An 18122-nucleotide genomic window follows, 5' to 3' on the forward strand; every position below is an offset into this window, starting at 1 on the left:
TGCCATGTCCTCTCACACATGCACAATCTTCCGCGGGTGGCGCTGTGGGTTAAACCATTAGTCTTTCAAGTGTCACCGGACACTTTGCAGAGCATAATAATATAATAATAATAATAATTTATTACTTACACCCCACCCATCTGGCCGGACCTCCCCAACCACTCTGGGCAGCTTCCAACAGGATATTAAAAACACAATAAAAGATCAAACATTAAAAACTTCCCTAAACAGGGCTGCATTCAGATGTCTTCTAAAAGCCAGATAGTTGTTTATTTCCTTGACATCTGATGGGAGGGCATTCCACAGGGCGGGCGCCACTACTGAGAAAGCCCTCTGCCTGGTTCCCTGCATCCTCACTTCTCACAGGGAGGGAACCGCCAGAAGGCCCTTGGCGCTGGACCTCAGTGTCTGGACTGGACGATGGGGGTGGAGATGCTCCTTCAGGTGTGCTGGGCCGAGGCCGTTTAGGGCTTTAAAGGTCAACACCAACACTTTGAATTGTGCTCGGAAAAATACTGGGAGCCAATGTAGGTCTTTCAGGACCAGTCTTGGCGGCCGCTCCCAGTCACCAGCCTAGCTGCTGCATTCTGGATTAGTTGCAGTTTCCGGGTCACCTTCAAAGGTAGCCCCACGTAGGGCGCATTGCAGTAGTCCAAGCGGGAGATAACCAGAGCATGCACCACTCTGGCGAGACAGTCTGCGGGCAGGGAGGGTCTCAGCCTGCATACCAGGTAGAGCTGATAAACAGTTGCCCTGGACACAGAATTAACCTTCGCCTCCATGGACAGCTGTGAGTCCAAAATGACTCCCAGGCTGCGCACCTGGTCCTTCAGGGGCAAAGTTACCCCGTTCTGGACCAGGAAGTCCTCCACACCTGCCCACCCTCTGTCCGCCAAAAACAGTACTTCTGTCTTGTCAGGAATCAACCTCAATCTGTTAGCCACCATCCATCCTCCAACCACCTCCAGACACTCCAGAGCACCCTCAAGACCGCAATAGGTCTCTGCCCAGACCGCCGGACCCAACAGAGAACTCGATCGCTTCAGCAGGTGGAAATCAGGCATCAGAGCAGAACTGGAAGGGGCGTTTAGCACCTCAGTCCCAGCCTTAAACAAAGAGGAGCCAAAGGAAAACCTCACAGAGACAGGCCCAGTTATTAGGCACTTCTTACATTTTGCTTTAATCAGTTTCTATCGTATACAATACCCTCTTACTGTTATAATGAGGACAGGATGTTGTCAAGTCTCCGGAGTCAGAAATTGAGAGGACTGCGCCCCCAAAGAACAATTCAATGAAGAATTGTTTCCTCCCCCATCCCACCCCAAGAAAAAAATAATCTACCCACTACTAGTCAATGCACATGCAGAGAACCCCAACAGACTCCTCGCTGCTTCAACCGTCTGTCTAGATGCGTCATCCGTTCAACCGAGTGCATAGCTTCAAAGACGAGGACTCTGAGAGAGGCGGGTTCGCTGGCATCCCATAAATGCGGAAGTTTTCGATCGCCAAGCCAAGAGCTTTTACAGCGAGGTCACACAAACCATTTTGGGTGGCCCTTCAGATGATGGACTCCAGATTATCCCGTTTTGGAACTGCCTGCTGGGAGTTCGAATCCAGAAAATTCCTTTGGTAGGATTTCATCTTTTTCCCCAAGGGACTCCTGTGTGGGGTCCGCCATTTTGGAGAAAGAGTGCGGCTTGTTGGGCCTCTTTTGGCCTGTTCACCATCCACAGCAAGTCTGTCTTGATGCAACGTTCAGAGAGGTTTTGTTATTTCCAGTTTTTGGCATTCGGGCTTCTGTGTTATTACAGAATGGCTCAGGATAGTTTGAGGAGATATGGAGTGGGGATCACCTCACAAGTCCCCACAGTGGAAGCTCGGTGCAAGGACTTCTGCTTGCGCAACAGGAGTTCCCCTCCCTCCACACACCCCAAAATTGACGGGGTGTGTTTGTGTCAGAGCAGCATGTGGCAGGAGGAGAGGCGGGGAATCATTCCAACTGGCAAAATGGAATTCTTGAACGATGAGAAGAGTTCAACAACCCTCCCGTAGTACAACGTAGCAATAAGTCATTGGTTCCGTTAGCATAAGGATTTCTGCTGGTGCAACAAAACTCCTGCCCTCCTCCTCTTCCCATGCACCCCTTAAATCTGTTCTGGAGTTCCCTCCCCCTGGGCAACCCTCAAAAGCAGATTTAGGAAGCTTGCGGGACAGAAAATGTTGGATAACCAGCCACATATAACCAACACGTCTAAGTCTAATTAGTGTATGAAGGGGTTAAGACCATAGAGTAAGCTGTCCTGCCAGGCTTAGCTGACCTGGGGAGGATATAGGGAATCAAGACTATTGTTCACCTACCTGAGAAGCTCAGCACATGAAAAGGCTAGAGCTGGTTCTTGCAGCTCAACCGCATGGCTTTCACAAGCCACTCTCAAGTTCCTATACCAGACAGATGCCAACGACTCTGCCGCCAGCTCAACTACATGAATCTGACCTTTGGAGAATTGGTAACTAAACCAATTTTTAACTTACCCAACGTGTACCTTTTCCTATGCTGGGGAAAGAGGGAAACTTCACAGAGGGGATTTTTTTGGAACTCTGTTGGAAGGGCATACTTTAAAGATTCTCTCACAAAAGAGTACTTGGATCTTGGCATCCAGGAATTTCCATTGTGCAAATGTAAATCCTTGTGCTGCCTGAACAAGGGTGCCGGATTCCATCCCTGGTTCACAGCAGCTGCCCTCAGCCTCTCACCCACCAGGTGCTCTCGGACTACAACTCCCAGCCAACGAGGCCATTGCGGTTCAAAACATCTAGTGAGCAAGAGGCCGGGGTTGCAGGAAGGAAGCAGGCTTGGACCTACTTATTCAGACTGTAGACACAGATGAAGCTGACCCCAGGCTGCTGTCAGGGCAAACGGTACTTTTAGCCCTGGTTTTAAACATGATTTTATGTATTTTACGTTCTGCTTTTAACCTGCTTGTTTTTATTTGAAGTTAATTATGCCCGTTTTAAACGCTGCAAGCCACCTTAAGTTTGGGAGAAAAGCAGGATAAGAATACATTGGATCACCATCATAATAGAAATAATAATAATGGTAATAATAATAATAATAATAATAATAATAATAATAATACAGTGGTACCTCGGTTTTAGAACGCCTCCGTAGTTGAACATTTCGGAACTTGAACGCCGAAAACCTGGAAGATAAACGCCTCTGTTTTTGAGGCTTCTGCTTTCGGTTTTCGAATGTTTCAGAACTCGAACGGACTTCCGGAATGGATTACGTTTGAAAACCGAGGTACCACTGTAATAATAATTCACTTTGGCAGGGTCAGCCAACATGGCAGTTCAAGTCCTACCAGCCCGAGCAGCCACAGTTGTGAATGGTCAGCATTAACGGGCACTGGAGACCGATAGCACCATAAGAGCCAAGTGTTCCCCATTCTTAATTTTACCCCACAGAAGCTTACAGTGGTGTGTGGGTACCTTGGGGGGGGCAGTCTGTGGTGTCCAACCAGGTGGGAGTGGGGTGAATGGGTGTTCTTCCCCTAATCGGAGGCGAAGGCATAGAAACCTGCCACCGAAGCCTCATAGAGGGGTTTGCCATGGGGTCATAATACCCTTTACTCCCCTCATCGCTGAACGCCAGCCATGCTGATGAGAACTGGGAGGACAAAACATCTGGAAGACGCCAGGTTGCGGAAGACGATATGTGCGCATGCAGCTACAGACTACCGTGGGGTTAATCTGGGATGGCAAAGCTGCAGCATTCTAAACTGCAGGTGTGAAGGAACCGCAGTTTGAACCAGAAATGGGGGGAGTTGTGGGCCGTCAGATTTAATGGGAAATGCATGGTTACCCGACCTATTGGGGGGCGGGGAGGCGAGTCTCCGTGAGCTTTAGGCTCGCAAGCATCCCCTTTTAAGTTCTGGAGATGAGAAGCATCCATTTCTGTTCTGGAACAAAAGCAAAAGATCTCTGCTTAGGGAAACTGTGGTTTGTTTGTTTATATCAGGAATGGAGGGGAAACTGTGGCTATCTGGCTACATCTTGCATCATCCCTGACCGTTCCGGCTGAGAAGGATGGGCGATGGAGTACAGCAACATCTGGAAGGAACCACTTTGACTACAGCTAGAGGAAACCAGCTAGAACAGTCTATGCTAAAAACTGGAGAGAGGAATCCCAAGAACAACGGCTGCAGAAGCGGATAGAATTTGCAGGACTGGCTAATATGATGGCCGAAATAAGGAAACCAGGATGACAATTGGATAAGGGACGAGTGGGAAAGCTTTGGAGAAGATGATACCAAAATAAACTTTCAAGCTGGGGTAACTTTTATGAGCAACTATAACGAAGAGGAGGGGGGAATTTGGGTGGGTGAAGTACCTGATATGGAGCGAAACAAGGTACAGTCATACCTTGGTTTCTGAATGCCTTGCGATTTGAACATTCTGGCTCCCGAACACCGCAAACCCGGAAGTGAGTGTTCCGGTTTGCGAACGTTTTCGGAAGCTGAACGTCTGACGCAGCTTCCAATTGAGTACCAGGAAGCTCCTGCAGCCAACCTTGGTTTCCGAACCATTTCGGGAATCAAACAGACTCCCGGAACAGATTAAGTTCGACAACCAAGGTATATCTAGAATGCCTCAGAGCGCTGGGTTGGGAAGTCTGTAAATACTGTATGATGGAAAAAATGCGATGTATAAATTGGATATTGGAAAAAGCATAAAAAATAAATAAATGAATGGCAATGCGCATCAAAAAAGAAAAAAGGGGGAAAGTATGGCCCTCTAAGACGTGACTTGACTACATCTCCTGCCTTCTCTGACCAGCACTGATGGGAGATGGAGTCCAACAAAATCTGGAAGGCACCATCCGGGTTACTCATAGCACAGGGATGGGGAACTGTCACCCAGGTCCTTGGCTACGTTACCCAGGGCTGATGCGAGCCTGGCAACACCCGAGAGGACCCCACAGCTCCCAACCCCCCTGGAGTACATGGTCGTCTGCATGGCGTCTCTCCCAAGGCATTTGGCGATGCTCCTGAGCTTTTACGAGGCTTCCTCGGGCAGCGGCGGCGGCAGCTCCGACCGCTGCTTCTGCTCCTTCTCCTCCTGCAACCGCAGCATGTTCAAGGCTTCGCGCATGTGGATCTTCTGGTGCTTGACCAGGACGGTGCGGTGGGTGAACCGTTTGCCGCAGGTGGCGCACTGGTGCGGCCTCTCGCCCGTGTGGACCTTCTGGTGCCGGATGTGGACGGCGCGGTCGGAAAAGCACTTGCCGCAGGTGGCACACTTGAAGGGCTTCTCGCCCGTGTGGGTCCTCTGGTGGACCATGAGGATCTGCCATTGGCTGAAGCTCTTCCCGCACTCGGCGCAGGTGTAGGGCCTCTCCCCGGTGTGGACGCGGTGGTGCTTGACCAGCTGTGAGGACGTGTTGAAGGACTTGTCGCAGTCGGGGCACTTGAAGGGCTTCTCGCCCGTGTGCGAGCCCTCGTGCTTCTTGAGGCTGGAGCCGCGGCTGAAGCCCTCGCCGCACTGAGCGCACTTGAACGGCTTCTCCCGGACGTGCACCTTCTGGTGGTTGTGGAGCTGCGACTTCTGGGCGAAGCTCTTGCCGCACTCGGAGCAGCCGAACAGCTCCTTCTCGATGTGGACGCGGTAGTGGCGCGTCAGCACCGAGCTGACGGTGAAGCTCTTCCCGCACTGGTCGCAGGTGTACGGCCTCTCGCCCGTGTGGGTCCTCTCGTGCGCCACCAGCGTCGACTTGAAGCTGAAGCACTTCCCGCAGCTCTGGCACATGAAGGGCTTCTCGCCCGTGTGCGTCCGCTGGTGCGCTGCCAGCACGGTGCTGCGGCTGAAGGTCTTCCCGCACATGCCGCACGTCTTCTTCCCTCGACTGCGCCGCCTCCTCTTGACGACGACCGCTTGGCTCTGGCCTCCTCCGTCCCCGACGCAAGGGGCGCTCTCGGACGCCCTCTGCTCTTGGCGTTTCTCCTTGCTCCTTTGCGGGCCGTCGTCGCCATGACTCACAGAAGCTCCTCCATCTTCTTGGGACCAAGGGATCCTGTCCCACGAGGACCCGCAGATCTTTGCCGGCTCGGGATCCTGCAGAGGGGAATTGTCTTGCGCTGCCTCGATCACCCACCCGTCGTCACCTGCAGGGAAAGACGAGAGAAGCTGAGAAGCTACGCAAGGACATCAAGGAGGCCTGACCGGGCCAATGGTCCATCTTACCATGTGAAATGTATGTTTACGCAATGTGCAACGCTTACAAATTTTGGGAGAAAAATACTAGGATGTGTAGCTACCATATTGGCCAGAATATAAGCCGTACCCAAATATAAGCCGCACCTTTAAAATTCAAGGTGGGGGGGGGGAGAAAAGACAATTCCTGAATATAAGTTACTCCCTTAAAATTCTGCTGGCATTCACACCCATTCCGTTTTGCCATATGTCTGTTTCAGCAGCGATATTCCAAAAAAGGCAAATTCTGTAAGGTAGGGAATTTAAGATGCACTATAACTTTTCATGGTCAGAATTTGGGGGGAAAGTGCAGCTTATATCCAGGCCAATATGGTACTACCATGGGAGACAAATTATCCTAAACCACGTACAGTCAAACCTCGGTTGTCAAATGTAATCCGTTCCGGAAGCTTGTTCGGAACAACTGAGGCGTGGCTTCCTGACATTCAGAAGACATCTGAAGGCAGCCCTGTTCAGGGAATTTTTTAATGTATGACATCTTAGTGTAATTTTGGTCTTTGTGGAAGCCGCCCAGAGTGGCTGGGGAAACCCAGCCAGATGGGCGGGGTACAAATAAATTATTATTATTATTATTATTATTATTATTATTATTATTATTATTGGTTGGAAGAGCTTCCTGCACTCAAGAGGAAGCAGCACAGAGCCCTTACCCTCCGAATCAGTGTCACCGTTTCCTTCTTGCTTGACCTCAGAGCGAAGTGCTTTCTCCCCGGGGATGGCTGGGGGCGGCTCAGCTGTGTGGAAGTTCAAAGCTACCTCCTGGATTAACGCTGGCCTCTGAAACACAGCGGGAGGGTGGGGGTGGTATCAAAATAGGAAAATGTATGCATGTATGAATATCTCTAGAAGAAGAAGAAGAAGAAGAAGAAGAAGAAGAAGAGTTTGGATTTGATATCCCGCTTTATCACTACCCGAAGGAGTCTCAAAGCGGCTAACATTCTCCTTTCCCTTCCTCCCCCACAACAAACACTCTGTGAGGTGCGTGGGGCTGAGAGATTTCAGAGAAGTGTGACTGGCCCAAGGTCACCCAGCAGCTGCATGTGGAGGAGCGGAGATGCGAACCCGGTTCCCCAGATTACAAGTCCACCACTCTTAACCACTTCACCACACTGGCCCTCTATCTACCAGCTCCATATATATCCAGGGTCAGCAAACTTTTTCAGCAGGGGGCCGGTCCACTGTCCCTCAGACCTTGTGGGGGGCCGGACTATATTTTGAAAAAAATATATGAATGAATTCCTATGCCCCACAAATAACCCAGAGATGCATTTGAAATAAAAGCACACATTCTACTCATGTAAAAACACGCTGATTCCCAGACCGTCCGCAGGCTGGATTTAGATGGCGATTAGGCCGGATCCGGCCCCCAGGCCTTAGTTTGCCTACCCACGATCTATATATGAGGGGCTTATGTTTAGTTCACAAAATTTATACGTTGCTTGACAGTAAAAACAAACCTCAAAGCAGTTTATGGGAAAGATAAAAAGAATAAAACTGTCCATAAGAAGAATTAGCCACACCCCAGCCTTGGTTTTGCTAACCATTTCTGATGAAGGTAACGTTAAAAGAGCTAATCGCCTTCCTTTTTTTAGCTGCTAGACAACTTACTGTTCAAAACTGGAAGTCCCTGCATCTAGAATGACCATAGTAGAAACAAAAAAGAATGGACATTAGCACTCTCTGAAAAATTAACTACGGAAGTCAAGGGATGAGCCGGAAAAGGAGAAGACGATAGTTTCAGAGTGACATGGCACCCATATTAAACATGCAATGGTCTGTCACAAGACAGATCAGCCAGAGAATGTACAAAACGCAGTTGTGAATTAATGCACATTCTCAAGCCATGTTGGAGATTGTGCACAATGACCGGAGAATGTACAAAATCAAGCTGACATATGCACGTTCTCCAAGGCTTGTTGGAGATTATGTACGCTGGCCAAGAGACATGCCCAATGTCCTCTTTGGGTTTTGTGCACATTCTCCCAGAAGTCTGGTGAATGTGCACAACAACCGGTTGTTATGCAGATTGGCCACTTGACTTCCGTTCCACACGAAAAACGAAATGGAAGCGGCCCCCTGGGACCGCTTCAAGAAAGCGCACTCACCTCCCGCTCCAGGCGCCTATTTTCTTGCCGCCTGGGCACAAAGTCCTCTGCCAGGGCCACCGCCTGGTCACATGTCTGGGGGCAACTGGCCTTGACCCAGCTCTGCAGTTCTGAGGGAAGGATGGCTAGGAACTGCTCCAGGATCACCAGCTCCAGGATCTGCTCCTTGGAGTGCCTCTCTGGCTTCAGCCACCGGTGGCAGAGGTACCAGAGGCGACTACAGGCCTCGCGGGGACCTTCGGCCTCCTGGTAGCGAAACTCCCGGAACAGAGTCCTCTGCACGTCCATAGCGACCAAATCTTCTCTGAGGAGATCTTCCCTCGCCTTCCTCTCATCCTCCATCTTGGGGGTGCTGCAATCCCCATGGCTTTCCCTCCTGAGATCCGGCAGGCCTCTGAACTTCCGGTAGGCCTCAGCAGCTCCTTCCAAGGAGGCCAAGCAAGACTTGGAGTTCTCCCATGGCTCAGATTCCAGTCGCTCGGGGTCCGCCCACCCCGCATTGCGGGACTTGGAGGCGGCCCGAGGGTCCAGGTATTTCAACCGCCTCTCTCCCGGCTCGTTCGTCATCTTCTCTGGGACTTCCTTCTTCGTGGGGCCTCGGTCATTCCCGGCCTCGAGTTCAGGAGACGCTCGAGTGGCTCCCTCCGACGCCTCGCCAAGCTCGGGGCCAGTTCGGCGCAGCTTTTCCTCCGGCTGGTTCCCGCTTCCGGGAACTGACTGCTCCATGGGGACCCGGTCCCGGAAGTCTGTGCTCTGAGTTTGTCCTTTCTCCGGGATCATTTTGTGTCTCATGATGAGTTCTGGAACAGCGGCCGCCCGGGTCACACTCTCGCGGTCTTGGATTTGATCAGGGATGCCAGAACGCAAATACACGAAAGTATGCGGGACAGACGGACGCAGCTTGAATTATCCACCCATTCTCTGGCTCCTCCAACAAGAGGCTTAGGGCATGTTTAGGCAACACGGCTCTTCCACCGCTGGAGTTGAGGGGGCTTTTCCTGGGAGGTGAGGGAAAGGGGGGGAAAGAGATGCAGAGAGATGAGAAAGCGAAGAACTGGAAAGATACATGATTACAGCAGCCAAGTTATACTTATGGCGGCGAGACTTTTACATGCACAAAGACTGAAAGACTCGCCAGTACCAACAATGGAGGAACGGTTACTAAAATTATTCAAGGTGGCGAAATTGACACGTTTGATCAGAGAAAGGTTGTGATTAACATTTACTAAAGATTGGAAACCTCTCGTAAGACTAATAATTTATTATTTATACCCCGCCCATCTGGCTGGGTTTCCCCAGCCACTCTGGGCAGCTTCCAACAGAATATTAAAATACAATAATCTATTAGACATTAAAAGCTTCCCTAAACAGGGCTGACTTCAGATGTCTTCTAAAAGTCTGGTAGTTGTTGTTCTCTTTGACATCTGATGGGAGGGCGTTCCACAGGGCCACCACTGAAAAGGCCCTCTGCCTGGTTCCCTGTAGCTTTGCTTCTCGCAGTGAGAAAACCGCCAGAAGGCCCTCGGCGCTGGACCTGAGTGTCTGGGCAGAACGATGGGGGTGAAGACGCTACTTCAGGTATACTGATTTATAGAAAGTACAGTGGTACCTCGGGTAAAGTACTTAATTCGTTCTGGAGGTCTCTTCTTAACCTGAAACTCTTCTTAACCTGAAGCAGCACTTTAGCTAATTGGGCCACCTCCTGCTGCTGCGCCGCCGCAGCACAATTTCTCTTCTCATCCTGAAGCAAAGTTCTTAACCCGAGGTAATATTTCTGGGTTAGCGGAGTCTGTAACCAGAAGTGTCTGTAACCTGAGGTACCACTGTAGCTGTGCTGGATGTTATTTTGGAGTGGACAAATCGAATAATGTTTCTATATAGCTGACAGACAAAGAATGGGAAGTTCTTAAGTTTCTTAACTTCTCTTCTTTCTTTTAATAGCCCCCCCTCTTTTATCTATTCCCCCCCTCTCTTTCTCCCCCATTTCCTTTTATTCTTCTCTCAATCTATGTTTTCATTTTACCTAGCGTAACATTTTACTTGACAAAAAAAAGATACCTGAGAATAACGGGGCTCGAACCCCCAACCCTGAGACTAAGAGTCTTGTGTTTTTGCCAACTGAGCTACATTTCACCCAAAGATTAGGTTGCTGGGCTGGGCTGGGCTGGGCTGGGGGGCGGCAATGGGCACCCACAGGCGAGGAAGAGGAACGCCCTCCCATCAGATATCAAAGCGATAAACATCTACCTGACATTCAGAAGACATCTGAAGGCAGCCCTGTTCAGGGAAGTTTTTAATATGTGACATTTTTGTGTATTTTTCATCTTTGTTGGAAGCCGCCTAGAGTAGCTGGGGAAACCCAGCCAGATGGGCGGGGTACAAATAATAACATTATTATTATTATTATAGTTTTCCAGGGGGGCAGGGAGGTGCAAAGGAAAACAATGAAAGGCTGGCTTCTCTCACACACACAAAATACCCAGGAAGAATAAGCACCTATACAGTTGGGCAAGGCTTTCCAGCATTGCAGGGGGTTGGACTAGATGACCCGGGGGGGTCCCTTGCAACTCTACAACTCTCTCCTTCCTTGGAGGTTTTCAAGCAGAGCTTGGCTGGCCACCTGCCAGGGATGCTTGAGCTGAGATCCCTGCATTGCAAGGGGGTTGGGCTGGATGACCCCTGGGGGTCCCTTGCAACTCTCCAAAGCCAGGTGCTCAGCCGCAGCCGCCCCCCACCCCGCCTTTGCCCTTCTCCTGCCCCCGCCAGCCCCGCCACTCCTGCGCACGGGGGGCTGCACCCAGCCTGCTCTTTTTCCCCTTTCCTTCTTCTGCAAGGTGCAATGGAAGGAGCTGCGTTACCTGCTCCCGCGAGCGCAGGGGCGCCTGGTTGCCAAAGGGCGCGCGGGAGGCCAAGCTGCCCGGACGCGTCGCCTCCTCCTCCTCCTCCTCCTGCTGCTGCAGCTGCTCCGCTACAAAAGGCGAGGAAGAGGAAATGATGGCCTCCCCCAAGGCTCCCGATGGCTTCCCCCGTCCGTCCACTCTGGGAAAGGCAGCCTCGGTCTGCTTAACCCTTCCGTGCAAAGAGAAGAAAGCCCGACAGCTGCTTGCTTGCTTGCTCTGCAAGGCTGCAGCTTTCGCCCCAGAGGACAGGATCACACTTCAAAACGACCTTGACAGGTTAGAGAACTGGGCCAAAACAAACAAGATGAATTTTAACAGGGAGAAATGTAAAGTATTGCACTTGGGCAAAAAAAATGAGAGGCACAAATACAAGATGGGTGACACCTGGGCTTGAGAGCAGTACATGTGAAAAGGATCTAGGAGTCTTGGTTGACCACAAACTTGACATGAGCCAACAGTGTGACGCGGCAGCTAAAAAAGCCAATGCAATTCTGGGCTGCATCAATAGGAGTATGGCATCTAGATCAAGGGAAGTAATAGTGCCACTGTATTCTGCTCTGGTCAGACCTCACCTGGAGTACTGTGTCCAGTTCTGGGCACCACAGTTCAAGAAGGACACGGACAAACTGGAACGTGTCCAGAGGAGGGCAACCAAAATGGTCAAAGGCCTGGAAACGTTGCCTTATGAGGAGCGGCTAAGGGAGCTGGGCATGTTTAGCCTGGAGAAGAGGAGGTTAAGGGGTGATATGATAGCCATGTTCAAATATAGAAAAGGATGTCACATAGAGGAGGGAGAAATGTTGTTTTCTGCTGCTCCAGAGAAGCGGACACGGAGCAGTGCTTCCAAACTACAAGAAAGAAGATTCCACCTAAACATTAGGAAGAACTTCCTGACAGTAAGAGCTGTTCGACAGTGGAATTTGCTGCCCAGGAGTGTGGTGGAGTCTCCTTCTTTGGAGGTCTTTAAGCAGAGGCTTGACAACCATATGTCAGGAGTGCTCTGATGGTGTTTCCTGCTTGGCAGGGGGTTGGACTCGAAGGCCCTTGTGGTCTCTTCCAACTCTAGGATTCTATGATTCAAACTGCGGGAGGCATTGGAAGACAGGAGTGCCTGGCGTGCTCTGGTCCAGGGGGTCACGAAGAGTCGGACACGACTAAACGACTAAACAACAACAACAACCACTTTTGGAGAGGAGCTGGGATTGAGCTGTCAGGCTGCAATCCGCAGGGTCAGGAGAGTGCAGCGAGGCTGCAGTCCACACGGTGAGGGTCGTACTCTGAAACTGCAATCCGGTTTTTGTTGTTGTTTAGTCATTTAGTTTGATCAAGGGAGAAATGGACCTCTCCTTTGCAAATCCAAACCTGTCCATACCCTGCTTGCCCGGCAACTCACTTGACAACGTGGAGAAGTTGTGCCAATGCCACTCAATCTAAAGAAATGCAAAGCTTTGTAGTAGTAGTAATAATAGTAATAATAATAATAATAATAATTTATCATTTATACCCTGCCCATCTGACTGACTGGGTTTCCCCAGCCACTCTGTGTGGCTCCCAACAGAATATTAAAAACACGATAAAACATGAGACATAAAAAACTTCCCTAAACAGGGCTGCCTTCAGATATCTTCTAAAAGTCAGATAGTTGTTTATTTCCTTGACATCTGCTGGGAGAGTGTTCCACAGGGCTGGCACCACCACCGAGAAGGCCCTCTGATTTGTTCCCTGTAACCTCACTTCTCACAAGGGAGGGAACCGCCAGAAGACCCTCAGAGCTGGATCTCAGTGTCCGGGCAGAACGATGGGGGTGGAGACCCTCCTTCAGGTATACTGGGCTGAGGCCGTTTAGGGCTTTAAAGGTCAGCACCAACACTTTGAATTGTGCTTGGAAACGTACTGGGAGCCAATGTTCGTCTTTCAGGACCGGTGTTATATGGTTTCGGCAGCCGCTCCCAGTCACCAGTCTAGCTGCCGCATTCTGGATTGTTGTTTCCGTGTCACCTTCAAAGGTAGCCCCTCGTAAAGTGTGTTGCAGTAAATTATAATAATTTATTATTTATACCCCGGTTTGTGCTGCACACGTTTTTGTTAATGGGTTTTATTTTCTCTCTCTTCATGCTGCTTCCTAGGTTTACATTTCTTGTTATTCTGAAAACAGCTAAGTTTGGTAGCAGGGGGAAAAGGTAGAAAACAGCTATTGTGGCCAGTGGTGGATTTATGGTCTGCGGGACCGTGGCATGTGACACGTTGCGGGGGGGGGGGAGAGCTTATTTGTTCACCCAAATAAGTGTGACTATGTCAAAATTAGGGGTGTGCTGGTTGTTGTCACCCATCTGTCTGGAGAAACAATGGAGTGCCGTTCCAGAGGTGACAGTTGGCACCAGCTTGGCTGCAGGAGGTGCTGGCAGGAGGCAGACCAGACACCATCCAACCATCTTAGGGACTCCACTGTGGATTTGTGTGGGGTTTACTCCTGTCCTGAGCCTTAAGGTCCATGAATAATCTTAGTTTAGAGGTCCCGGGCCCTAAGGAAGTCAGGTTATCCTCCACCAGGGCCAGGGCCTTCTCAGTGATGGCTCCGACCTGGTGGAATGCTCTGTCCCATGAGACCAGGGCCCTGCAATATATGACTTCCTTCTGCAGGGCCTGTAAGACAGAACCATTCCGCCTGGCTTTCAATTTGAACCTGGCCTGATCTTTTGTTCCCCTTCCTTCCCTCCCCCTCCCCTTTTTGTGAAGATTGCCCTCTCTGGGATCCCACAGCTGGTTCTCCCCTGGTCTCCTCGCTGGCCCAAGTGGGACTAATTTAGCCAGCTAGCCCTGGTGATCATCTAATGTTTATTGGATGGATTTCCCCCCTAAATTGATTCTTGATTGTTATTTACACTTTATACCCTATTTTATGCTGTTTTTAGTTTTCTTGTAGCATCAATTAAGTGTTTTAAATTTGTTGTTAGCTGCCCTGAGCCCGATTTTCCTGAACCAGGAAGGGCAGGGTATAAATAAGAATTTATTATTATTATTTTCTTCTCCTGAAGTTATTCTGCAAGACAGAGGTGGTTTAGGATCAGTTTTCCTTCTCCTAGATGGGCTCCCTTCCCAGGTGGACGAGCCCCATCTGCTCCTCACTTCCCTCTGTCTACAGCAAGTGCAGAAACCGCCTTCTTGACCATTGGACCACTGTCAGTCTCATCCACTCAATTCACTGTAGCCTGTCTTTGCATACAGGGTTTGAGACCCCTAACTCATTGAGGGTTTGAGACCCATCGGCTATCCTTACCTGGTTTAGCCAGATAGTTGAAGCCGTTCCCAGGATTGTGGCTGCTGTCACATAAGTAAAGGTAAAGAGACCCCTGACCATTAGGTCCAGTCGTGGCCGACTCTGGGGTTGCGGCGCTCATCTCCCTTTATTGGCCGAGGGAGCCGGCGTACAGCTTCTGGGTCATGTGGCCAGCATGACTAAGCTGCTTCTGGTGAACCAGAGCAGCGCACAGAAACGCCATTTACCTTCCCGCCGGAGCGGTACCTATTTATCTACTTGCACTTTGAAGTGCTTTTGAACTGCTAGGTTGGCAGGAGCAGGGACCGAGCAACGGGAGCTCACCCCATTGCGGGGATTCGAACCGCCGACCTTCTGATCGGGCTCTGTGGTTTAACCCACGGCGCCACCCGCGGCCCTGCATGCCAGAGGTAGGTGGGGTCAAATCAAACAGAGGACTGAGCAACAGAAGTGACTCTTACCTCGTTCAAAAGATGACATTTCAAGCCATGCAGAAGCCAGAAGTTTGTCCAGCTACCCAGCTTCCAGGCGAGCAAAAGGCATTATTCCAGTTCAATGACATGTTCCAGGAAGACAAAAAACAGGACCGGTGAAGGGGTGAGGTCTAGGAAGGGGGTAGGCCAAAGGAGAGTCCCGAGAACTGGATAGAAAGCCCCGGGGGCTGCATTGGGCATTAGACGTCCCACTCTTGTGTTAATACCAGAAGCTAATTCAATCCCCTCTTTTGCACCCCGTTGAGCCATTCTAAAAAACACGAGCCTTGGTGTTTTATTCCATTTCAACATATTCAACACCTGGCTTTTAGATAGAAAATGCTCAAAACATCGCTGACAAAACGTTGTCAAATGGAAGCATAGAACTTAAGTCAAACCGTTCAAACAACTGTTACATTAAAACATCATCCATATTACATCTCAAGTAGTGTCAGCATTGTGATGGTTTTCAGTCGCTTGGGTCCAAGCGCCGAGGATTCCCAGGAGAAGACAGGTCACTAGTACAGTGTTTCCCAACCTTTTTTGGGCAAAGGCACACTTGTTTCATGAAAAAAATCTCGAGGCACACCACCATTAGAAAATGTTTAAAAAATTAACTCTGTGCCTATATTGACTATATATAAAGTAACTCTCTTTAATAGGAATCAAATAAACACAAAGAAAGTATTTTATAATTACTTTATTATGAAATAGTAAGTAAACAGAAATATGAAAAATTATAAAATACTTTATTCAGTGCGCAACCTGGGCCACAGCCCCCCCTTCCTCCCAACCCAAATATTGTCTCTGTCGGGAAGCACTTTAAAATGACTGGCTGATTCCAAAAAGCCCCCCCCCCTTCCCACCAACAGCAAGCAGATGGGAAATTCCTGGGCCCCCCCGAAAGCAAGATCGTCCTTCAAACTACACCCCGCCCCGCAATCACCTTGGGTGCAACTTCCGTAATGCTTGTGCAAACCTCCTTTTCCTGGCCGTTTTGCCCGTCTAAACGGCGCGCCTCTCCCCCTCCCGCGTCAGTGACACCAGTGACAAAAAGGCAGCCCTTGGAAGCTGGCAGTCATGTTCGGCTCGCTCGCACGCACGCACGGCGGAGGGAGGCAGGCGGGCGGGCGGCTGCCCCCTTTGGCTCCGAGGCGGCTAAGCGCCACCGTCCATCCCCCCCCCATCCGTTCCCGTGATCGGAGCCCAAGCGTGCACACGGGGGGGAAGGAGGGCGCGGGGTGGGTGGAGGCGCTTCCCTACTTCTCTCTCTCTCTCGCTCGCTCGCTCTGCTGCTCCCGCCGCCCGGGAAGGAATTATGCACCGCGCGCAGAGATTCCTGCGGGCGGGTGCCGCGATCCACAGACACTCCCCCGCCCAGCTTAAGAACGAGCATTGCATTGGGAGCGTTTGCATTGGGAGAACGTTTGCATTGGGAGTCAAACGTTACGGCTCCTGAACGACTGAAAACTGGAAGTGATTGTTCCGGTTTTCGAACGATTTTAGGAAGCCGAATGTCCGGCACGGCTTCCGATGGACTGCAGGAAGCTCCTGCCACCCACTGGAAGCTGTGCCTTGGTTCTTGAACGGTTCCAGGAGTTGAACGGACTCCCGGAATGCATTCTGTTTGAGAACCAAGGTATGACTGTACTACTGGCAGTACAGAAGGGTGGCCCAGTAAGCCTGTCTCAGGAGGAGGACCTCAGCTTGAGGGACCACAGTAGGTTTAGCAGTTTTTACGGGTGCCATTGAGAATTGACTTTTGAGGATCACCCAGTTCCCAGAAGGGAAAACAACAAAATGCCACTTCTATGCCCCGCGGCCCTCCTCAATCTCAACCCATCCTCACTCCTGACCCCTTTTGTACTGCCAAGAAGAAGAAGAAGAGTTTGGATTTGATACCCCGCTTTATCACTACCCGAAGGAGTCTCAAAGCGGCTAACATTCTCCTTTCCCTTCCTCCCCCACAACAAACACTCTGTGAGGTGAGTGGGGCTGAGAGACATCAGAGAAGTGTGACTGGCCCAAGGTCACCCAGCAGCTGCAGGTGGAGGAGCGGGGAATCGAACCCAGTTCACCAGATTACAAGTCCACCACTCTTAACCACTACACCACACTGGCTCTCTTAGATAGGCCAAGCCCCTGCCTATCTAAAAAGCAGCACTTCATCCCATAACATGGCTTCAATTGAGAACTGTTCTAAAAAAGATGCTGCCAGGTGAACTGTGGAGACTGGTAGGTCAGAAGGCAGGGGAGCCGAACAGTAGGTGGCGCTAGATCCAATTGCCATCAAGGGAAGGAGGCTCAGAGCCAGGGGAGTGGTGATAGGATGACAATGAGCGGTCAGAGGGAGATGAGGAAGAAGACTGGGAAGAGGTGGTGTCGCAGGTAACAGGGCTTAGTGAGCAGGGAGAGCCAGTGACAGAGAGAAGTCTAGAATCAGAGGCGGAAGCTGAAGCAGGAGTTTGGGGGGGAGGAAGGCCAAGAGGCAGAGATGAGAGACTGGTGAAGAGTTATGGGTGTCTCCCCCTCCTTCTGCGACACACTCCCCTCCCTCCTGGTTTCCCAGTACCAGGAGAGGCGTGAAGAGGGTGGAGAAGTTAGTGTCACACAGGCGCAGTCTCAGATTGCTTGGGGGAAACCCTGGAGAGGGGGGGACTTAGGCAGCTGTGGGAAGGCAGAGATATTCAGTCTCAGCAATTTCTTCATCGTGTGTGTGGGGGAGAGATCTACCGGAGACGAGTTGCTGTGCTCAGGCCTGACACTCCGGTGCAGATCCTGTTTTTGCTAATAAAGCGTTAACTCCGACTTGCACAGTGTGATTTCCTGCTGGGTCACTCATGATAGGCTAGTACTGTGGTACCTTGGGTTACATACGCTTCAGGTTACAGACTCCGCTAACCCAGAAATATTACCTCGGGTTAAGAACTTTGCTTCAGGATGAGAACAGAAATCACGCGGCGGCAGCAGGAGGCCCCATTAGCTAAAGTGGTGCTTCAGGTTAAGAACAGTTTCAGGTTAAGAACAGACCTCCAGAACAAATTAAGTACTTAACCTGAGGTACCACTGTAGTCATCCTAACAGGCCAGCCTCCCCT

At 50.6% G+C, this 18122-nt stretch overlaps 1 protein-coding gene across 1 annotated transcript; it reads right to left on the reverse strand.

Moving 5' to 3' along the window:
- Positions 1–1149: 1149 nt before the first annotated feature.
- LOC309336680 (uncharacterized protein) lies at positions 1150–11344 on the reverse strand. Its single transcript, XM_081852837.1, has 4 exons — positions 11234–11344; positions 8376–9373; positions 6921–7047; positions 1150–6161 (listed from the first exon to the last, which is right to left on the reverse strand). Exons 2-4 carry the CDS (start codon positions 9165–9167, stop codon positions 5056–5058), a joined length of 2025 nt encoding a protein of 674 aa, XP_081708963.1. The 5' UTR covers positions 9168–9373; positions 11234–11344; the 3' UTR covers positions 1150–5055.
- Between the last annotated feature and the right edge of the window lie 6778 nt (positions 11345–18122).

Source organism: Podarcis erhardii, assembly GCF_964252035.2.
Source record: "Podarcis erhardii genome assembly, chromosome: 2".
Taxonomy (NCBI): Eukaryota; Metazoa; Chordata; class Lepidosauria; order Squamata; family Lacertidae; genus Podarcis; species Podarcis erhardii.

Bases quoted from the DNA above. Each gene is read 5' to 3' on its own strand.
- LOC309336680 (XM_081852837.1), bottom strand. From the start codon at position 9,167: ATGAGACACAAAATGATCCCGGAGAAAGGACAAACTCAGAGCACAGAC. The intron at 7,048-8,375 runs GTGAGTGCGCTT...GCTGTGTTTCAG, and splicing joins ATAGGCGCCTGGAGCGGGAG to AGGCCAGCGTTAATCCAGGA. The intron at 6,162-6,920 runs GTAAGGGCTCTG...CTTTCCCTGCAG, and splicing joins CGGTGACACTGATTCGGAGG to GTGACGACGGGTGGGTGATC.